This window comes from Narcine bancroftii, chromosome 1, assembly GCF_036971445.1.
Source record: "Narcine bancroftii isolate sNarBan1 chromosome 1, sNarBan1.hap1, whole genome shotgun sequence".
Taxonomy (NCBI): domain Eukaryota; kingdom Metazoa; phylum Chordata; class Chondrichthyes; order Torpediniformes; family Narcinidae; genus Narcine; species Narcine bancroftii.
Window position 1 is genome coordinate 50,059,572 of NC_091469.1, and position 24,623 is coordinate 50,084,194.

General features: G+C 39.4%; 1 protein-coding gene across 3 annotated transcripts in view; it reads right to left on the reverse strand.

Annotated features, from left to right (window-relative positions):
• Window positions 1-24,623, reverse strand: part of mllt3 (MLLT3 super elongation complex subunit) — a 164,645-nt gene that overhangs the window by 34,190 nt on the left and 105,832 nt on the right. For all 3 annotated transcript variants that reach the window (XM_069926702.1, XM_069926713.1, XM_069926723.1), the window contains exons 6-7: window positions 4,391-4,472; window positions 1,165-1,288 (exon numbers count right to left, since the gene is read on the reverse strand). In XM_069926702.1, the coding sequence (XP_069782803.1) occupies window positions 1,165-1,288; window positions 4,391-4,472 (206 nt within the window). The remainder of the gene's footprint in view (window positions 1-1,164; window positions 1,289-4,390; window positions 4,473-24,623) is intronic.

The following is a 24,623-nucleotide window of genomic DNA, read 5'->3' on the forward strand; positions in this document are numbered from 1 at the left end:
CATTAGAATTACCACCGACTTTTTCATCTGCAGACAAGCCAATTCAGAATCCAACAGGAAGACCACTTCCTTTTTCATCCAAATTGTACATCTTGGTAGCTATATCCATTATCTACATATTGCAAGCAGAAGTTCCAGGACTGATCCTTGCAGAACACTGGTCACAGATCTCTAGCTAGTAAAACACTCCCCTACTATTTCTGTCTATGATCAAGTATGGATCCAGTTCATCAACTCACCACTGATCCCATATGACAATCTTCAGGACCAGGCTACCATGAGGGACTTTGTCAAATGCTTTACTGTAATTAACTACCCTTTCTTTATGATATTTGTCACTTGTTCAAAAATTTTAGACACGACCTCTCCCACACAAAGCCACTTCTGACAAATCCATGCTTTTCAAAATTCAAGCAAATCTGTCTTTAAGAATTTTCTTGAATAATTTTGCGACCACCAAAGCAAGGTATGTTGTCTTAGAATTTCCTGGCTTGTTCTTTGGTTCCCTTCTTAAACAAAGGAACAACTGATTATTCTCCAGCCTTCTGTTGCTGGAGTGAAAATAAATATTTATGTTAAGGTTCCAGCAATTTCCTTCCTTACTTCCATCAGTATTCTAGGATAGATTCCATTAGGCTCTAGGGATTTATCCACCTTAAATGCTTTACTAAGATACCCAGCATGCCTGGTCAAAAAAAAATACCCCTTCCCAATCTCACCATCATGTATGTCATTCTCCTTGGTTAATTACTCTCCAAGGACTTAACCCATTTCCTCTGGCTACATGCACAAATCCCTTTTTCCTTGACCTATGTTTTGCCAATCTACTATTTTTCTCACTATATATATATATATATATATACTGAATACCTTGAGTTTGTTCCAACCTCCCAGAGACATGCCAGTAGAAAGTTTAATTAGTGATCGAAAATTATCCCCAGGTTAGGAGGATCAGAGAAGAATTGAGGGTGCAAAAGTCAATTGCACAAGGGAGAGAACAATTTATGTCAGGTGGGGTGACAGTTTTGGCTTTGCTCTGCTAGCAAAAATCTATGTGATAGGCTGAATGGCCTATGTGTTGTGGGAAATACACAGAATACATCAGTTAAGGAAAATGCAAAATAATAACATTCATACATCTCAACTTTCTCGTTGCTACACTACCTGTGCCCTCTGCTTCCACAATGAGTATTTAGTGATCTCTCTACATCAGACAGGTTTCCATTCTCATCTTCATCTGACTCATTGTCTTCAGAATGGAGATCTTCCATAATAGATCTCAGTGGACCTATTTAAAATACAAATGAAATAAACTTCACAACCAACGTTTGAATGGGATACTGTCAAATGGATTACAATGCAGATCTTTCCTCTCTAACTTGAAAACAAAGAATTCCTCATTGAAGAGGTGACTTTCATACTCTTTCAAACAATGAACAAAGCTGAAATTGCACTGTGGAAGATAATGGTACAAGAAAATCTAGTCTTCTCATAATTTCACGCATACACTTCTCATGGAGATCAACATTCAGAGACTGTGGATACTTTCTTTTCCCTTCACACAGAGATAAATGGCACACTATCAACTAAGACTTCCTGGCTCAGCACCAAGGTGAAGTTTAACATGTTTTTTTCAGAATTTGCACAACATTTGGCACACTTAATTAATGAAGCTGGGAGATTGCAAAGAAATTGAATATAACAGTTCTTTTTTAGGAACTACATTAATCAGTTGGCCACAAATCATGAGCTATTTCAACCAGTTGTTCCTTTTTGACCTTATTTAAAAGCTCAGCAATTAACCTTGAGCCAATCCAAGGGAAAGGGTAAGGTTTATGATACAATTATAGATCATTTCTTGTGCACTTCATATAACAGGAGTCCATCATTAATTTCAGCACCAAATTGTTTGGCTTCTTCCCTCATTAGCTAACAGTAGCAGTTGATAATTGGCAGGTCAGGACAGGTCAGATTTGTTCTATATGGCATGCACAATAAACTCAATTTGGTTATCAGTCAGTGGTTAGAATTGAATTCAAGGGTTTGAATAAACACACTATCTTGATTAAGCACATCAAGCTTCAAAGTTAGCCTCATTTTGAATTATATTTCTTATACAGTCGTAAATGTAAACACTCAGCCTATATGAATGAGCATAAATTTAAAGTGATCCCAAAAGGTGATATACAGATGCCATCTTGATCTGAACTGGAATTGGAACAATTCAGATGGGAAAAAAATATCCTTGCAGTAGCCTCTCCCCACACCACATAATCTATTTGAACTATCTTGTCACATTAAAAACTATGTAAATACAATTTAACAAATGAACGTTATTGCTTTATATTCAAACTGGTCAGAAACAAACCATCAAAAGAGAACAACTCTGAGGACTAGATCCAAACCCAGTCTGGGGGCTTCAGTACCAAGTGAATGACAATTACACTATCTGCTAAAAAAAATATTGTTACACCTCAGTTTTCAGAGAGACATACCTTCTGATGGCCTGATAAACATTCTTCACTTAATCAAAATATTACTTGGTTCTTTGCCATTTACTGCTGGCAGACCTTGCTATGTGCAAATATCACATTGAGTGATTTCATCAAATTTTAAAGCAGTGGAGAAGGTCATTTGTACTCTGGCTTTGTCAGGTCTTGAAAAGAATTCACCCACAACTTAATTTGTTTCTACAATAATTGGATTTCCATTCATTTGCAAGTCTTTTGAAGGATCCTCCAGAATCTGATCCATATCACACCACATTTATTTGGAGCTGCACCATTAGTGTAGCAGTTAGAACAACACTGGTACAATATAATCCCAGCGATCAGGACCAGGGCTCAAAACTTGTCTTGTCTGTAAGGAGTTGGTAAGTTCTCTGTGTCTGCATGGTTTTTTTCCTTAGGGCTCCGGTTTCCTTCCACCATTGAAACAAACCAGGGGTTGTCGATTAATTGAGTTTAAATGGATAGCACAGGCTCATGGGCCAAAATGGCCTTTAACTGTGTATGTCTAAATTTTAAAAAATTCTCAGTAGGTCATTTGCCCTCTGCCTCTCCATACTTGTACTGACAAAATCCCACAAATTTTAATGCAATTTGGTCTCTACTCCTACGTCTCCAGCCTCGAAAACAAATCAGCTTCTTCACTGTGTAGAACAAACATCTTTCATTGCTGGTATAATTTCATATTTCATTCAGGAATCATAGTATCAGGCCAGTTGTAGTGCACATAAAATGCTCGAGCAGTTACAGGGCTTTTAATGAGTTGGAAAGGATAAATGCACAAAAAGACAAGTATTCTATGCTTCAGCAGCAAATTGAGGACCCCCAAAAAAACATTAATTGAATCTTAGAACAAAAATGACAAGTGGAGGAATTACTAGGTGTATCAATGGAAAACACTAACTCTGAAGGGATACCCAAGCTGCATCTGGGGAATGAATTAAATCTGAAAAAGGAAAAGGCAGGGAAATTGGACCATAGAATAGACAGATCAAAGTGTTGAAGATACCCAATAGGCTTGTATAAATAACACAAAGGCAGAGAAGACAAATTCAAAGTAATATGGACATCCTAAAGCATGGAGGACAGGACAAACTTCAGACACCGCTAGAAATTATATGCTTTGAATGGAAATGCTTGTGGTAATAGGAAGAACAAAATGGCAGCAAAACACAGCGAGGAGTTATGATAGGGTGCAAGGACAGAACACGGGGAGAGGCATGATGAACTAGTGTGGCTGGACAACTGTAATAAGAAACAAAGTTAACTAGGCCTTGCATCCTATTCCTAAAAGCATTCAAACCTCCAAATGATATTGCAATTTAAAGCAACAAGCATCAGGTATCATGAGCATCAGGCAAAGGATTGCTAAATAGCATACTCAAAGGAACTCTATGGGTTTACTTTGCTTAAAAAGCAAAAAATAGCAGTGGAATCAGGAAATATACAAATAAGAGCTCAACAAAATATGAGCAGTGAAAGATTGTTAGCCAAAATGAAACCCAATAATTACTGCACAAAAAAAAGGGTAAGAAACCATCAGCAGACAGGGAGATGGAAATTCTGACAGGTTCAACAAAACCAACTGTTGAAGAACAATGGAATATTGACAGAACATGCAACTCACAATAGGATTCAGACAAAGTTACACTGGGATCCTGGAATATACCAATAGACTCACAGAAACTTGGAAGTCAATCAAGGGAACCACAAGGCTGACATTTTGCATTACAGGGACAGATAATGAGGCCAAGTGAGGGGGAACATTGAGATAGCTTAAATGCTACCCTTGCTAAGAAGCTAATAAACAATGAAAAGGGCTACTAGAGAAGAGAATTTCAATGGATTTTAAAAAATATGGGGATGCCACTTCAAATCTTTACCTTGTCTATTGTTTTGAGATGGTGTAAAACTCGAACTGGAATTTGAACTGGAACTAGAACCAGCAGGACTTGGCTGTTGAGACTTCAAGGAAAAACACAAGAGGAAAACAGTCAGTATTATTGCAATAGTTGACCAAGTATAAAATTAAATAGTTGAAAAGTTCTTTGACATCTTGTAATATTGGCTCATACACTATATTTTTTTAATTTACCTTATTTAAAAACACAATCAAAGCAATTAAAAATTAAAATCAGTTCAGTTCTCCAAATGTGGAACAGCAATGTTTTCTGCTATGGATTATGATTCAATTCAAATTATCAATTGAGATTACTATTGTTTAAATCAAGAAATAATTAGTTTTACAACATAGTCATTGGGAACTTTTTTCCAAATTTGAGAACTTGGTTTCTACTTGGAAATATCACCGGGTAGTCTATTTTTGCATGCAACCAACATTTCCCATATCAGATTTTTTTCCCCACTGCTTAATAATGAATTTTCTTTTTAATTTCTGCAAAGTTCTCTCCAGCTGTTTGGAATTGTTGTTTAAAAACACACCCAAAATTGAACTACAGACATGGATCTAGCTTGGTTACTCAAAGTATTCATCATAGAGGCCATTTTCTAACAGGGATATAGCATGATATCAGCAGAGAACTGGACAATAGAAGGTGAACAGCAAAACCCTGGAAAGAGGTCCAATTGAGGAAAAGGGCTTTTGAAGATCAAAACCTCACACTTGGCACAAAGCGAACAGACAATAATGATCTCTGTCCTCTTGCATGCTTCTCAGATCAGCATTAACTGGAGCAGTCATTTCAAGGCATTGGAAAGATGCCACCAACGCGGTCAGCACAAAATCCTCAAAATTTCCTGTAAAGATCTATGAACCAACAAAAGCATTCTCTTTCAGATTGACATCTCCAGTCTAGAGGCCATAGTTCCACTGTTAGTCAGATCCTATAATTTGCATGCCCAACATCAGACTCCTGAAAGAAACTCACAAATTCTGATCTCTCGTGGAAGGGTAATAACTAGATGGATGGAGACATTTTCAAGCCTTATTCAAATCCAGCAATGGAAAACACAACATCCCCTATGACTGCTCAAAGTGGAGGTGGCAGCTTCAGGAAGATATTTGAAACTTTGCATCCGGAATACAGAGTGTGCAAAGCAAATTGTTTCACAAACTACTAACCAACTGCCTGAAATATGGACAAGTTTCCACACTGGCCTTAGCCAACTGTGAACCCACAAAATCAGAGGGTAAAAGTCAGTCATTCTTGATCCCAACAGCCCAAGCAGAAGTCAAAGATAAGTGAAGATGGGTAACATCTACTCAATAATCATACTCAACACTGAAGCTCCTCCAGGCTGTCTGCTCAGTGCCCTCATCATATCTATATGTTGGTCAGCCCTGCGACCTACAAGATCAAGCCTCCAACATGAACTTTCACCCTGAACCCGGCAGCCTACAGGACAAGCTTCAGACACTAGTTTCTATCTTAGTCTCTGCAACCTACGGGATCAAGTCTGTCATGAACTCCCATCCTGGCTCCGGGAATGCTCGGGGCCCTCTCCCTCCACCCTCTGACTTCCCTAAATGCTCCCCTCCCTCACCTAGACCCTTCGTACCCTCCACCTCCTGATCTACCTCATCCTCCTCCCCAAAACCCTCTACCCTACTGAACCTCCCCTAATCCCTGCTTGCTTTTCACCATCCCTTCCAACTTTCCCCTCTTGGAAACTGAAGGCTCAGTCATCAGTAGAGTCCTCATCTTTGTCCCCCTTCACCCACAACTCAACAAGTTCCACACAAGCCATGATACTGAACTCTTCTTCCATTTGCTCTGTCTCCATGCCCAATTCCACAACTACGATTCTCCAACCACTTCTACAGACCATTTCTCCCGCTTTAAACTTTCTTCCTTCTCTTGGAAATCTCATTCCAGTCTCCTGCATCTTTATATTTCCAACTGCTGCAATGATATCAACCATATTAACTTCATTACTCCCCACACTCATTCCAATCTCACCCCCTCTGAACGCCTGGCCCGCCACTCTCTTTGCACCAATCCGAACCTCACCAATAAACCTGCAGACAATGGTGCTGCTGTTGTGGTCTGGCACACTGACCTCTATCTGGCTGAAGCCAGATGACACTCTCAGACACCACTGACCCCTCCAACAAGATCCCACCAAAACTCATCAAACCACTGTATCAGAAACTATCTCTGAACTGCACTTCCGGTAACCTCCCTGGCACGGCCTCCAATCTCATTGTTTCCCAATCCCACACCTCTGATTCTACCTCCTACCCAAGATCCACAAACCCATTTGTCTCGGCAGACTCATCATGTTCGTGTCCGAGTCCCATGGAATTGGACTCCACTTACCTCGACTTGGTTTTGTCCTCCTTGGTCCAGTCCCTCTCCACCTACATCTAGGACACTTTACATGCCCTCCATCATTTCAACATCTTCCAATTCTGTGAACTCTATTGCCTCATATTTACCATGGATATCCAATCCCTGTACACCTCTGTCCCCCAGACCGAAGGTCTCAAAACCCTTGGTTTCTTTCTGGAGAATAAACCCAACCAGTCCCCCTCTATTACCACCACCCTCCATCAGCTGGTAGAACTTGTCCTCACCCTGAATAACTTATCCTGCTTTCTCCAGGTTAAATAGGCAGCCATGTGTACCTGCATGGGTCCCAGCAATACCTACCTTTTTGTTGGTTATGTGGAGCAATCCATGCTACAAGCCTACACAGGCAAGGCTCCTCAACTCTTCCTCTGCTACTTTGATGACTGCTTTTGTGCTGCCTGATGTGGCCATGATGATCTTGTTGACTTCATTCACTTTGCTGTTAACTCTCCCTGCCACTCCCCCATTCATTCTCTCAATTCCTAGTCTTTGTCGCATCTGCACCCAGGATGTGGACATATGCCAGATCATCAGAGTTGTCCTCCTTCAAGCAACATGGCTACCACCAACTCGAACCTCCCTTGCAATATCCTCCATTACCCATACATCTGCCCTGGTCTCCTCCTCTCCCACACGTAACAAGGACAAGATTCCTCATCCTCACCTACCACCCTCCACATCCAACAGATTCTCCTCCACCATTTCCGGCACTTACTACATGATCCCACCACTAGACACATATTCCCCACTCTCTCCCCCCCTGCCTTTTACAAGGACCAACCCCTCAGTGACTCCCTTGTCTACTCATCCCTCCCCTACCTACTCCAATTGCACCCACACCTCCTCTCTCACCATCATTCGGGGTCCCAAACAGTCCTTCCAAGTGACCACATTTCACTTGCGAACCTGCAGGGTCATCTACTCCCCTTGTGGTCTTCTCTACACCAGAGAGATTGGGTGCAGACTGGATGATTGTTTTGTTGAACACCTCGGCTCTGTTCGCTGCAATAGTGTGGATATCCTAGCGCCAACCCATTTCAATTCCCCATCCCATTCCCTTGCTGAAATGTCTGTCCCTGGTCTCGTACACTGCCAGATTAAGACACCTACAAACTGAAGGAACGCCACCTCATTATCTGTCAGGGCACCCTCCAACCAGATGGCATTAACACTGATTTTCCTGGCTTTCATTAAACTCCACCCCCCCCCACCTTCACACACACCCTATAAGCTTCTTCCCCCAGCTCTGTCTCTCTCACTTTTCCCTTTGTCTCCATTCACACAGGCAAAAATTAATTCTCACTTCTCCCCTTTTCAAATCCACTTTAAACCTTTTGATGGTCTTTACTCCTCCCGCAGCTAGCATTAGGCTCTTTCAAACTGCTGTGTAAAATGGGGTTAACCGGGCAAATTTCCTGGTTAGCACCCCAGTTACATGGCAGTTAGGAAGGGTCTGACCCAGTCAATCCCGTCAGAATCCAACCAGGACCCTGACCTACCTCAGAGATAGTCAGGAAACCCAGTTAAGCTTACCTAGGTAACGTCCACAGTCTATTTGAAAATGAAAATGGCCGACCTGCTTATTCCGGTGACGTCAGCGCTTGCGTACATGCATCAATGGGTAGCCAGCATCCCAATATCCGGCAGTACTTCTGGTATGTGCTTCATCATTGCGGGTGTGGAATCGCCCTTAAATTGCTGGGTTGGTGATTTAATGGATAGATTCCCCCCTGCAATTTAAAAGGCGCTTCCAGCACCTTTGCCCCAGTAATCACACCTGGGTCCCGGGGGGCTACCCAGGTGCTGCAGTTTAAAAGAGGCTAGTGTCTCTATTTCAAGATTTCCTGTTTTTTGCTTCTTCTTTGTTTATTCATCAAAGATGGACACAGGCCCAAAACATCGGCAATATATCTTAATCTCCTATGGATGCTGCAAGATTGGCTGAGTTCCTTCAAAATTTCTGTTCGTTACTGCAATCTCAGTATCTGCAGACTTTCATGTTCACTAATACCCCTATAACTGTACAGCCAAATACCTTTCCAACTCGGTCTTCAAATTTTCAAATGAAATCACAATAATCGGTTATGTATCATGTCACGATGGGATGGAATATAGGAAAGAAATCAAATGCTTGGGTCATGGTGCCAAAATAATTTCTTTCACAACTTCAGTGAGATGAAGGAGATGATCACAGATTTCTGAAGAGGGGAAAGAGATCACATCTCTGTGCACATCAACAGTGATGAAGTGGAAAGAGTTGATAGCTTCAAGTTCTACAGAATACATATATCCATTGAGCTGACTTGGGACAAACACATTGACTTAGCAGTTAAGAAATTGCACCAATGCATCTGCTTCAAAAAGACCAAGCTCAACACAATTCCTTGTCCCTGAACAACTTCTACACGTGCACCATCCAAAGCATACTTGGTGGATACATCACAACATGGCATGGGAGCTGCTCTGCTCTAGATCGGAAGGTGCTACATGAAGTAGTGAATGCTGCTCAGAACATAATGCAAACTTCCCTTCCCTCTTTGGGCTCCATCTACATCTCCAAATGCTTAGGAAAGCCTACCAACATATGAAAAGACCCATCTCACCCTGGATACATTCTTTTCTCTCTTCTCCCATCAACGGGAAGGCTTAAGATTGTGAAAGTGCACAACAGCTTTAAAACAGTTTCTTCCCTGTGGTCATTAGTCTCCTGAATGAACTTCACCACAGGGCTGTCATAGTGCCTTTACTTGGTGCCAATTTTAATATAATTCTGTATTCTGCAATTGTGTTCTTCACATGGATGTATGAATTTTAGAGACAACTGCTCTTAGAAGAAACCTTCTCACTATAGTAGGTATAAGGCACCAAATAAACAAACACCAATGGGTGTTGCTCCTACAGAATTCACTTCTGGTCACAGAATCTCTTAGTCATGCCTGGCCAATAAATACCAAGAATGTCCACCTGCCCATAGCCTACCAGCTCTTAACTGCAGTGCGGCTTGGACTCAAAGCCACTCCCGATCGGCAAGGGACTATTCAGTGCAGGGCCACCCCACCAAAGTTACAAATTGTACTCTTAGAATTGCTCATCACTTCAGGCATATCCCCAGTTCTCTTGACAAAGAATGTGATGTTTCCAACAATTAAATATTTTTAAAATATTGAAAAGAAAGTTAATATTAAAAATTTAAACATGAATAAACACGAGAAAGCATTAAATACATTTTAAACATAATTCATGCAAACCTATAAATTAGGTCTGGAGAAGGCCAATCAGCCCTTTAAAATGCTTCATCATTTAACAATAACTGTGGCCAATTCAATTGTAATCTCAACCCCATATTCCCATCTCTGGCTAGTAAACTTTATTCCCCTTTCTTATCAATTACCTTCCAGTTTCCACTTAAAAATATGCAAAGACAGCTTCCATCATTCTTTAGCAGAAGAGAGTTCCACTAAACCACAACCTTTTGAAAAAATAAAAATGCAGCTCATCTGTCTTGAATGGATGCCCCTAGAAACAGTGATCTCCACTTCTGGATTCTCCTGTACATCTTCCTCACATTCTCCCTTATAATATTCACCAAGATATTCTGCTTTGTTCTTTTGAAACCCCATCCAATACAAGTCTAGCCTGTTCAACCTTCCCTCACAAGACAACCTACTGATTTCTGACATTAGTCAAGTAAACATTCTCTAAACTGCTTCCAATGCAAATCATCTTTCCTTAAATAAGATTAGTACTGTACACAGTACTCCAGATATGGCCTTACATAAACAAAGCATGACCTCCCTGCTTCTGAATGAAAGGAAAACATTCAATTAGCTTTCCTAATTAGATTCTGTACCTGATGCAAGGCTTTTACAATCTCTTATTTAGATGATGTGTTTTGACTTTTCTAGCTGAAGTGGACAATTTTACACTTTTCTACTTTGGTTACACCTCCAGTGAACTTCATTCAATCGTGACCTTTGATGCCGAAATTTGCATGCACACTTGCTATAGTTTCCTCTCATATCTCAAAGGTTTTAGGGATGATTTTCAACATGTTGGAAAACTGCTGTAAGCTGGAGCTTAGTTGCTGAGGAGAGAAATACTGTAGCAAGGATAACAAGGTTTCAGGATCTCTGCATTTGAATGTGCAACACTCTTATGGCCAAATTGTCAATCTCATCCTTCGAACATAAAAATATTTCAGTTGCATGATATTTTCAAATCATTCATCATAATGGCCACATGGCATGTCAAAGCTTCTGATCCACACAAGGCACTGCACAATGATCTTTAAATGGGAATTCTTTGAAAGGAATACAAATATTTTCTGCATCAAGGACAACTTTTGTGGTAATAGTTTCCTGACCCAATCGGTGTTTCAGTCATATTCACACCGAAAACTGAACAGTTAAGTCGTCTCTGTTCTGTGATATGTTCAGTTATTTCATGGATAAATAAACTACAACAGCAGTGCAATTTTCGTGTCACTGAAGCCAAGCTGTGAAAAACACACTTCTATGCAAGGGTCTCAGATGCTCTCAACAGTTGCTTCCAGCCATAAATCCAGCAATTGTACTATCCTATTGAGCAGGATGATTTATAACCTGGTTTTGTAAACTGCTCCTCCCACCCCCTAACCCTAACCACTCCAATTCCCATTCCCCAGAATGTCCTGCTGGGTATATTGGTTAATAGGAATTGTGGGGACAGGCAAGGGTGGTGAGGGAGTGCAGTTGATGGAATGGAGGAGAAAAGGTTTTGAAAGGTAAAGACAGCTCATTCTCTTTGAATAATTTTTTTTCTGAAAAATGGACCACAACCATAAACACTCACTAGAGCAAATCATTAAAAGGATGGTGGCATTTCAATTTCACAATCCCCTCATAATCCAAGTCACTTTGAAAACAGCAATTAATCTGAATTTGGCCACAGTGTAGTGAACAGTACATTTTTGGGAGGACATTTGTTGAAAGACTCAAAATTGGTCACTTAACACAGAGATTAATTACATTATTATTATTATTTGAAAAACAAACTGGACCCAAGGTCCATTCATCCATTTTAATGCCCTAACTGATCATGCAAAGAACAACATGGTTCAAACAAGTGAAATTCACATTAAACATGAAATAAATAGGCTATTTTAACTGAACTTACCAAATTAAAAACACTATGCAGAATGAATCCAGGTTCTTTGGGAAATCAACATCAAAGTTATCAAGTCAGAATGCCAAAACCTCCACTTCAGATTTAGCAAACTGGTCTTTATGCTTTAATTCTCTAATATACAATTACACAGATATGATGCAAGCTGGTATTAGTATTGATCTGGATCAGTGGCAGAATGGGAAATGTTCTTATTGGCTAACTCGTGTAAAGTATTCTTGTACTTATTTATTCTTCTGGGGAGAACTCCATCGACTTAGGTGCATGCAAATCAGTAAATGCATTTTCATTTTTGTCACTGCCCACATGATAGTACGCTGATGGTCTTCTTTCCCAGTTACCTTGACAGGTACATTTTCCTCTCCATTTTCCCCATACTTAAAAGGGATCAAGCTTTGAGCCATTAAGATTTATTTCTCTGCTGGTTCATTGGTCCCCTGCTGGTCAGCCTGTTTATCTTACAACAGTGGTTTTCAAACTGTCCCCTAAACTCACATTCCACCTTCAGTGTTCCCTGTGACACAAGTGCTCTGTGATTATTAAGGGATTTTTTTAAGGTGGGATGTGAGTGGGAAAGGAAGGCTGAGAATCACTGCTCTAGACCCAATTGTTTCTGAAATATTTTGCTTGAGAAAAATTGTCATTGGCCCATTTCCTTTGGAGTTATGAAACAGTGCACATAGTGAGTCAATTAGGTACGATTAAAACAATAGTTTTCAAACCTTTTTCTTTCCACTCACATACCACCTTAAGCAATCCCTTACTAATTGCAGAGCACTGTTGGCATATGGTTACTTAAGGTGGAACATGAGTTTGGGGTGGCAGTTTGAAAATCACCATCTTACAACAATCTCAAATTTTGTTTTAAACATTTTCTCTGGATTTGCTCTCGTGAAAATGGAAACATTAAATATTGGAAATACACAGGTAAGGCAGCAGCCTTGCAGAGAGAAACAATGAACTTTTCAGGTTTAAGATACGTCTTGAGAGATAAACAAAGGAACCAGCATGTTTTAAGTAGCAAAGAGTGGATAGAATATAAAGAATAAGTGGTAGATCAGAGGCAAGATGGAGACCATGAGAGACTGAAGGATAAGTGGTGGTCTCCATCTGACTGAGAGATGCTCATTTCCTGATTTTGTTACTTTTGATGAAAGGTCATCAATCTGAAATGTTAATTCAATTTCTACACATTTACCGTCTGACCTGCTTCATGGATTTCTGGCATTTCTTGCTTTCATTACTTCATCTTTAATCCACCCATTTTCATTCTGTTTCCATATCTGCCATAACTTGTAAATAATTCAATTTTACCCCTTATTGCACACATGTCAAACTCTGGCCCGTGGGCCAAATTTGGCCCGCGATATAATTATATTTGGCCCGCAAGATCATTTCAAAAATGTATTAGAGGTGGCCCGCCTGCCGCCGCGCCAGTATAGCGCATGCACAGCTAATACTATAAATCCCAGAATGCATTGACGTCAGCCCGCTAATTGTCCCCACCTCCTCTGTTTACGTTGCAGGGTCTCACCATGGACTCTGGTTTTGGGGCCTGGCCGGTGTCAGGGGAAGCCAAGGCCGCTTCCCAGCGCCCGGAACCGGAGGCCTCGGGCCTGACCTCGCCAGGACCGTTGCCCACTCCCCCTCCCTGCCGCAGGCCGACCCGCGACTCACGGTGACGGGGCCGCTGATCCGCCGAGACGCCGCCCTGCAGCGAGAGCCGATGCCCCCGCACTGTCGTTGTCCAACCCGATCGCCCGCAAACCCCACCCTCCTGCACACAGGCCTGAGTAAGGATTATGAACTTTAATCTCAGGATAAAACGATCTTCCAATAGTTTCATGTCACAGTGATAAATATATTCCTGGTTAAAAATGGTCCTGCACCTGGATACAAGCTCATTAGGTATAAAACTTGAAAAGTGTGTAAATCAAAGGATATCTGTACCAATGGAAAAAGGGCATGGAAAATAACCCTGCTAGAGTTCATGCCCACAATCAGTCACCCATTTGATTGTTTCAGGAATCATGTTATTCTCCCACATTCTCAATAGCCCTCAGATTTTACTATTTGACAGCACACTAGCAACATTTGACAAATCCTCTATAGAGAAATATTATTTATTGAATATTTTATTTCTCATTTGTTAATGCTTCTAGAAAGAGTTTATCCAAAACTATTATTAAACATTTATTTTAATAAGAAAAAGTTTAACATTACATATGTTGAAAGAAGAGAAAACATGCAGATGTTGTTGAAAATTTTCAATAAATATTTAGTTCGGTCCTCGACTTAGTCCAAGTTTTTAATTTTGGCCCTCCGTGAATTTGAGTTTGACACCCCTGCCTTATTGCATACATTTTCAACAGTTGAATGAGGACTGTTGCAGTATTCAGTTAAAACACAGATTGATGAACAAAGATACAGAGGTGAAGTAGTAAAGGGTTTTGGAAGATTTATCATTGGTCTTTGGGTGTAATCAGGTTCACTGTCTACAGGAGACCTTCTTGTTGCCCATTGTGTGAGAACACTCAGGCCGCTTGACTGATTTGTACAATGGAGACCATTGGAGGAGTGCAGGTGATGTGTTGAAGGCTAGAGAGAGTTAAATCCACTCTAGTATTTGACATTTCCACCTTGGGAAAAGGACGGACTAACCTATGTATGCCTCTCATAATTTTACGTGCTTCAATCAGGACATTACTCAGCCTCCAATGCTCCCGTGAAAACCTTCCAAGCTTAATCCAACCTCCCTTATTGCTCACACTCTCCAATCCAGGCATATCCTAGTCAATCACTTTCAGCACTGTTTCCCAAGCCTCCACAATCAACCAGGACCATTCTGATGCATTGCAAGAGATAGAGATGAGGTTTGGTGAGAAGTGTGGATGTAGGATGGGCAATCAAGGCATCGAAAGGCAAGCTGGTTAAAAATGGGTGGGGGGGGGGTTAAATAATAGCCAAGAATATTTTTTTCTCAGTACAAACACTTTCAGAATAGAGAAAGGCACTATTGGATAAGGAGAAAAGAAACTTTTGTAGCAGTTAAGAAAGCAGTTTAAATGGGAATGGAAGATTTGGAGGAAGAGATGTCCACGGGCACAGGTTCCCATGAATAAAATGAGAATAGAATGGGGTGAAAATAGAGCAATGGGATTCATGATGAGGGGAAAAAGCCGCCTGATGTGGCTGATGTGGTAAGTGGTAAAAGCAGTAGAAGCAGCTGAATTAATGATGTATAGATTGGGGAGAGAAATCATGAGTGGCAAGAGAATTAAAAGGACAGAATAAGTAAACACAGACAGAAGGCTGAAACAGCAAAAACAGCAGACTGATAGAGACAAGCAGAAGTCACCATGGACAAGACAGTTGACAAGTTGACATGCTCAAGATCTAGAGTTACTGAAAATGGCCAACGCAAAGACAAGTCAAAATCTGATTGAATCTGGATACTCAATGTTGATCTGAAATCTTCAATGGCAATTAAAATTATTTATGTAAAAGTGCATTTTTGGCAGGGGATACACAATAGTTCTAAATATGTCATGCAAATCAAGTTTATCTGATGTGAAGCTCATGGAATAACTACTGCATTCACTGATATAGCCAAGATATTTGTAACTCAGTGCAAAGAAGACTGCTTAGAAACCAGGAAAAAAAAATCTCAATCTAGAGCTCAGAGTTGTAATTTTAGATTAATAATTTTTGATTAAAATTGAATATATGTTTAATTCTTTTTCAATTTAAATGAAGGCATTAATGTTCCTGGTTCCTCTCAATATGGATCAATTTTGTTTAGATTGATGACATTAAAGAACCAATCTTAAAAGAATAAAGATAAGTCAGGGTAGCAATTGTGCTAAGATTTGTCCCACTATGAATTCAGGAAACATGCTCTTCAGGAATACAAAACTACCCCTGCTGATTCTATATATGAAAAAGGATTACCATCCTGCTGGCTTTGACACCTCTCGAAAGCAGAGGCAACCTTTAGCACTAAATGTGTGTCTTGACAGTTTTACAAGCTGTTATTCCAAAGACTGCGCTATTAATGGCATTATTCACTTGGGGCATTTGACCACATGCCCCTGGTAACTAACCATTGAATGTTTGGTGCATAGACCAGAATTAGCATAAAGGCATTCTACAACAATAGAGGACTCATTGCTTTCTCTTGTGCCGCTGCCACCCACCAAACCCATCCCAGCCCCGTCCCACCACAAAAAGTAAATAAATGCTTATTTTGCTGTTAAGGGGCCACCCTATGCCTTCTTTCTGTTTTACTCATTTTCTAGTCCCATAGACAAATTAAAGGGAATTGGAGTAAGATGCTCATTTATGCACTGGCCTGTTGCAAGATTTACAACATTCCAAAATGTGTTTTTCTTTTAGTGCCTTCATGGTGATCTGTAGAAAACCATGGTGTCATCCTCCTATACATTCTTTAGGAAGTCTTTTCAATCAAATGAATTCACATTTCTGCTGCCCTTAAGGTTTCCACAATTCTAAAAATAAACATATTATTTCCATATTTCATGAAACACCTTGTTCAACAATAGGTACAAAAGGAAATTTTGGCCAAATACACAAAAAACAGCTACAATTATTTAAATAAGTTGATTTTTTTTTAAAATCCATTCCTTCAGTAGCCACCAAAGAACTTCTGTGAGGTTCAAAGTCTATTTTCCTTTTGCATGTTTCCAACAATTGTAGAAGGAAGGGGTGGGAAAAAAAGCAAAATGAGTTCATTTATGTCCCATCTGTAAATAAATGAGCATTCCTTTAAACTGGTTGAAAGATCTTCCAATCTATATATGTAGTTCTTAATTTTAGGTGATCAAAAGCTATCAGAGTGCACAATAGTGATAAAATACACCATTACCCTGCTCTACCCATTGTGATAGAATGGAGAATGTGACTAAAAGACCAACTAGGGTGGTAAACCATAGTTAATTCTATAGATTTCTGGGGAGAATGAGATGTACTTTGAAGTTTTTCTTAATGCAATTTACAGCCTGTTTGTCTGTCTGGGTGTCTAGCTGACAGTAAACACATGGTCAAGAGTCTTCAATAAATCACAATCCTTGAACACATGCTTTGCCCAGCCAGACACCACTAAGGAACTCATAAAAACAGAACCCAACACTTATCTCTCTTCCGGACTCTTATTTGTTTTAGAAAGAACACTTAAGGATAGTTGCATTTTAAAAGAAACATCATTACCAAGATATCCCAGCAACAAGGTTCAATTAAATGCAAGTTTATCTCTAAGTAATAATACACCAGTCACATATTTGTAAACATAATAGTGCAAAGAATTGATATAATTCCAAACTTTTAAAATTTAGATATACAACACAGTAAAAGGCCATTTTGGCCCATGAGTCCGTGCCACCTAATTTATACCGCAAAATTACAAAGTTATTGTAAATTTGAATAGGTTACTCAAGGGTCATGTTCTCCAATGAACTTCAAGTACTTGCTTCTGAGCTTGAGGACAATTCTGATTTAGAGGGTGGCATGTTACAAGCCAGCTACTTGGACAGGAATAAAATACAACGTAGTCATTCAAAATGTTGTTCTACTTGAATGGCTTCCTTATGCCAATCCATTTCACAGGATACAAAAGACCAAATTAATATACATCTCAGAAAGAGTATAGGAAGAGAAATCTTTCTTCATCATGAAGAAGCAAGTAGGTGATGTCCAGTGAAAACTGCTCTGACAAACAAAAAAGTTAAAAGCCGTTGGTTAGGAAATGGAGTTAATGGGGAAGATGATGGTCTTGGTTTCCCATTCTGATGGTGTGAAGGGAAATGGAAGGCTCTGAGCTGGGAAGTATTGAGAAAACAATATTTGCAGTCAGAAATGAGACTGGAAGGAACATGCAAATAAAATAAAAGTGACTTTTGTTCAATATTAACTGACAATTTTAAGTTATTTATGTAGAATTAGACAAAAATAAATTAGCAAGACTGAGGCCACAATTACATGTTCACTGGAAAGGAACAGGTTCCAAAAGTCACATTGCTTCCACATGTTCCATGTCTTTTGCTCTATCAGACTGCAGCTAGATTTTAAAAACTTTGTAGTAGATAAATATTCTCTGATGGGTTATGTCCTTGGATGTTGAGATGTTTGAGCTTTAATTAGCTCAGAATATTCAAGTATGAACTAGCTTTACCTCAAATGTATTCCATGTCAAAATAATTTTACTTTCTATATTGGGAGAGTGAACACAGCCAAAACAGTCTATTGTGGAAAATATAAAAGCATCAATTTAATTTCAATGTAATACATAAAATTATTTTTCTCATGTAAATATCTTGCCATGACTGCACAAGTTGACAAGAGTCACTCATTCAACATCAACAATTCTAAAAGTATAAAGAGTAAGGTTTTGAGGAACAATGTAAACTGGCCAATTTCTTCCTCAGATTGGCATAAGTTTAGATTTTTAGAAATCTCAAGTTTTGCTTTTTAAAATTCTATCTCAAACACAAAATAACCAAGAGGAACTAGTAGGGTGGAGGGGCAATTAAAACAAACTTTGCACTTTTCCTCCTCTCACCTTAAACCTATGCCCTCTAGTATTTGACATTTCCACCTTGGGAAAAGGACGGACTAACCTATGTATGCCTCTCATAATTTTACGTGCTTCAATCAGGACATTACTTAGCCTCCAATGCTCCAGTGAAAACCATCCAAGCTATCCAACCTCCCTTATTGCTTGCTCACACTCTCCAATCCAGGCACATCCTAGTCAATCTCTTTCAGCACTGTTTCCAAAGCCTTCACATTCTTCCTGTAATGCAGCAACCAGAAATGTACACAATATTCCAAATGTGACCTAACCAAAGATTTATACAGCTGCAAAATTACTTGCCACCTTTTATATTCTATGCCCCAATTGATGAAGGCAAGTGCAGCTTATCCACTTGCGTTGCCACTTTCAGGGATATTACATCCAAAAGTTACATGAAAGGTTATGGAGACAAATATTACATAATAGGTTATAGAATGAGATGTTTCATTAGTGGTTATAGTAAGTAATATTACATTGTATGTAACATTATTCTTCCCAGAGTTGATCAATATTCTCTCGCCAATATATTAGTGCAAATATAAATGCAATGTTTTTCTGTTAAGTTTTAACTCCCCAACTTAATTTCTTTTGAATGAAAAAACTAATTGGTGAAACACTTCTCGAAAATGATCACAATTTCACTACCGGTGAGCTAATGTACAAATGATTCCACTGCCACCATCATCCCACCCCAATCCCCAATACTGACCACGATTATCTGAATCTTTGGATTTATCTTGAATTGTGAATATATTCAAATGAATGCTTCGTATCTGGGAATTTAAAGCAGACTTTTATACAATCATGTAATATTTCCAACAAATAGGTCAGGAGTTACATGCACCAACTAAAAATACATTGGTTGAGGAAATTATTTTTGAATAATGCCATTATTAGCAAATAAAGATGAATTATTTAGCAAATTTTATTTGGTGATGTTGAATTTTCTTTCAAGCTGCCCTCAATACAAAAAAGCTTAATATAACAAAAACTGTACACAAATAATGATCTATGTGAAATATTTCAAAGAACTGGAAAAGTCTAATAACGTTTGCAATGGAAATGGATCATAGAATTTTCATCATTTGTGAATATTTTCTGCTGCAGTTTAAAATCAGAAAATCATTGTCATTTTCAAAATGTTTACTATTTAAGGAAGTATTTATTCAATGCAAATGAAATAAGATTCAAGTACAGTACATTTTCCTGTATCCGAAATGCTTGGGACCAAATGTCGTTCGACTTTTCAGTTATCGAAACAAAACCAAAAAACCCCAAACCAGCATAGTAGCATCAGCAGTTGCCGGTCCCCAACACCTCCCCACCGTCGCCAGTCCCAACCATGTTCCCCACACTTGCCCATAAGCCTGACATCCCCAATCCTGCCTGGGAGGCTGCTCTCCTTGATTATGCTGAGAGAAAGGATTCTTCTGACCGACTTGTAGCTGGTGACAGTGGCACGCAGTTTGGAAACTAAGTACAGTGGAGGGTAAAAAAGATATGGAAAGAGAGAAGGGAGTTAACAGAAATGAAGACCATCAGTATTCACGCCCTTTGGTTTAAGGGCTGACCTTTGCATCTAATTTTCCCTCATGCGCTGCCTGATCCGCCAACTTCCCCCAGTCGCTCACTGATGGCTCGAGATTCCAACCTTCTTCTGAGCCAACATCCAGCCCTTCAGTGTCCGTTTTCTTGGCTGGTTCTGAGGTCTGTTGTTACCAAAGGGCCCCACGTGGGCAAGTCAGGTGGTAATTTTTTTTTCAACTTGCGACGTCATGTGGGCACTGATAAAACAATTTGGTTTTTTGATTTTTCAGTATTCAAAACTTCAAATTACAGGGAAACATACTATATTACAGAAGTAACATACTTTAAAATAGTTTTACGTTATGTTGCTGCATTTTATAATTCTGAATCAGAAAAAAAATGTTCAATCATAAAGCAGCAAAACACATTTGCCGTGCCAATTGATATCTTTATAAAGATGACAGCAGATGCAAAAGACATTTAGAATTTTCTATCCGCAAGAAAATTAAAAATATGAGAATGATAATATTAAAACATAAATTGAACACTAACATCTGAAAATATCAGAATTGACTGTAGCAAGTGATAGTAAACTTGTTCAGGTCAATAGTTGTCTAACTATGCCAGTACTGGTCATCTCGTTGGGCACTTTATCAAAGAATATCACAGTGAAGAATGTTTCAAAAGCAAGGAATTAAAAAATCCATTTAGAAAAAAGAGAAATGCTGTAAATTTGTTCAAGGATAAATATAACACACATAAAATGAATTACTAGAATGGGGGCTGTGGTTCACAATTTAAAAGAATTAAAAAGGATGCCATTTTTAAGAAAGTTTTAAATGATATTACACTATTTCAACAAAACAACTAAACTCAAAGAAATTGGTGAAATGGTTAAAAAAGTGTTTGGAAAATGATCAGAACAGTTAAAGAATTTGTGGGTAACCAATTTCACCAGGAGGTACAAAACAGCCAAGAGAAATCAACAATATTTTAGATTCATTGGAACTCCCTTCCTATTGATTTTAATGGGCAGTGTTGGATTCATCCCATCATCTGCCATGTGAAAATTAAACTTAATCCTGTCTGTTCTCAAGATAACAAATGAACCAAAAATAATGAGCATATTGGCGCAGACTTAGAAATTGTCACTGTGACAAATATATCAACAACGGCCCCGCAGAGGGTCAGTTTGCCTGAGCTTGCCATGCAAATTGTTGTTAAACAGGAAATGCAGCAGTCAACAAGTAAACAGAGAAATGGGATCTCTGACGAATGCGCATCCTTGCAATTAGAGTGCAAGTTCACATATGTGTTTGTCTGCTGCAGGGCCTGGTCTTCAGTTAACTTCCAGGCATTGGATCTAGACCCTGCTCTGTCAATCCAGTCCACGTACAATGACCACTTCACTCTAAAAGAACTCGTGCACAGACATCATTCATTAGACATTAGAGAGGAAGTCAGCCTTTTATTTAAGAGTGTTTTAAAATAATAGACAAGGATACACACAAATAAAAGCAATTAAGATTAAAAGTAAAGCAAATTCCTTAAATTTACAAATGAACAGTCACTCAATCGAGCAATAAAAAAAAAACAAACTGCCCAATTTATGCTCTCTAGCCCACTAGGATATGGACATTTTCTGCTTCACAATAAACAAGAATGTTTATGTTGAAAGCTTATTCTATAAGGTCTAGGGAGAGAGGACTCAATGGCCTACTTCTGCTCCTATATGTTGTGGTCTAAATCATTAGGATGTAATGCAGTGTGCAGTTAATTGTCCCAGTTTGGGGAGGAGAATTTGGTTTCATGTGCAGAATATTAACATGGACTTCCTTCTCTGATGTAGAGAGCATGAAGGCAATACAATAAAAGGAAAACATAATGCAAATTATAAGATCCAGGCATCTTAAGTATTGTTCTTTCAACAAAACTCCTCACAATGACCTCTTCATTTCTTACCCAGTTTCATTAAGCTCTTGCCACGATCTAATTTTGAGTCAACTGAAAAAATTTTTGCCCAAATCTCAAAGCACTACACAAAGTGTTGATGAGGAAGAGGAAGGAAGACTTTAATTAAGTTATCAGAACCAGATGAATTGCTTTTAAAAAGAAATGGGGGCACAATAAAGCTATTAAAAGAAGACCGAGGTTAGTTTCTACAGCCTAAGGGGCTGAGATTTGAGGAAGGGAGTGGGGGGTGGGGAGAGAAAGAGGGAAGAGAAAAGAGGGATAAGCAGAGACTTTGGTTTTCACACAGACTACACTATTATTCTACTTGCACCATAAAACTATAAATTTCCAACAGCAGCTTCCAATAAAACTGTCATGGTCCCATGTGAAGGTTCTTCCAGTTTAACATTAATGAGCGTGCATCACATAAGAAATTCTGATTCATAATGAAAGTCATTCTTAAATCTAGTTTGACTTCACCTATGGTTAAGTTTGAAGTAGGTATCAGGGCCAAAATAGACCAGAAAATTATCACCTCTCTTTGCCTCAGATTACTCATGTCAGCAGGAATATAAACAGGAAATAATTAGAAACTGCAATTATCAATTTCCTGAAATAAACAAAAGGAAAACAAAAGGGGCTCAATAAACATGACACTCTTTGGTGGCCGAGCAAGCTTCCTGCCAACAAAAGGCACATTAATCGCTAACTGGATCATAAAAGCTTGCACCTGCAAGACACTGTTTGATGTTAGTGAGAATACAAGCTTCGCTCATCATTACAAAAAGTTACTCCAAAAAAAACTTTGTAACCAGCAATATGGTTGTTGTATCAATCCACTTTAACTAGCTTGCTTTGAGGGAGTGGGTGGGGGGGCGGGGGAAAGGAAAAATAAAAATCACATTTCTAACCAACTTTTAAATTTGTTTGAATTCTTAATCCAATTTTGGAGAGACAGGTACAGGGAATCACTTTGACACGTATGGTTCCAATACGAAAAGTGACTGATCCCATTACACACCACAAATTGAACAAATGAGGAACACAAAATCAAAAATCATAGCAAAGGGCTTTATGGCCTAGTTATTGATGAAGAATGACACTCTTGAAAAGAGAATGCAGGACATTCATACCCAGGCTACATTGCTAACTCTACCTTTGGGTCTGACTGCACAAGACAACTGCCACTGCAGACCATCGCAGAACACAGAAAAGCATACAGACAACTGCATCAGTATATTTTAATACCCTCAAAAGAGACAGCAGAGCAATTAACCCTTGGCACATTAACATTCCGCTCAAAGTGGAGGTTATCAAACTATCAATAAGTAAGGTTCTGTTGATAAGACAATGGACTTGAAGAAAAGCAAATGCAAATTTGATCAACTAAGGATCATTTTTGTTCAGGAATGCCCGAATAACTAAGGCAAGGAACACCTGGCACCTGTTGCAGGGCCTAAATGCCATAACCTGTTACAAAACCAAATCCGGAAAAGTAGCTGATGACAAAGCATCTCTCCCAAAGGAACTCAACACCTTCTATGCCCAATTAGATGACAGTAACAAACTGTGCCGCCAGACGATCCCATCCTAACCTTCAAGACAGGAAATCCAAGGAACGCATCCGGCCCAGATGGAGTACCTATCTGAGTATTAAAGATCTGTAATACTCAACTTACAGAGGTTTTCACAGATATCTTCAATCTCTCGCTCCAGCAGGATGTGGTACCCACCTGTGTCAAACAGACATCAAGAAGAGTGTAGTAATAACAATCAACCAGTAGCACTTACATCAACAGTGATGAAGTGCTTTGAAAACCTAGTGATGATGCATATCAGCTCCTGTATGAGCAGTGACGTGGATACATTCCAGTTTGCCTATCATGGAAGCAGGTCTATGGTGGATTCCATCTCACAGCCCTGGAACATCTGGACAGCAAAGATGCATGTATCCGGATGGTCTTTATCAACTACAGTTCGGCATTTAATACCATTATCTCCTCAAATCTGATCAGCAAACTCCAACACCTGAGAATTAATACCCACTGTGCAATTGGATCATGGATTTCCTCACCTCCAGACCACAATCAGTGAAGACTGGTGACAACAACTCCTTCACAATCTCCATCAGTACCAGAGCACCACAGGGGTGTGTTCTTAGCCCCTTGCTCGACTCACTTTACACCTACAACTGTGAAGCTCAGTACAACAATAACACCATCTACAAATTTGCCGACAATACCACTGTAGTTGGTTGTTCAAAGAAAGGTGATAAGTCAGCAAACAGGATGGAGATTGAAAACTTGGCCGAATGGGACACCAACAACAACCTTGCACTCAATGTCACCAAAACTAAGGAGCTGATTGTTGACTTCAGGAAAGCCAGAGGTTTACAATCCAGTGATCATTGGGGGAATCAGAAGTGGAGAGTGTGGGCAAATTTAGGTCCTCTGGAGTTACTATCTCAGAGGATCTTTCCTGGACCCAACAAACTAATGGCACCGTGAAGAAAGCATGTCAGCATCTCTTCCTCCTCAGGAGTTTGCATTGGTTGTTATGACACCAGAAACC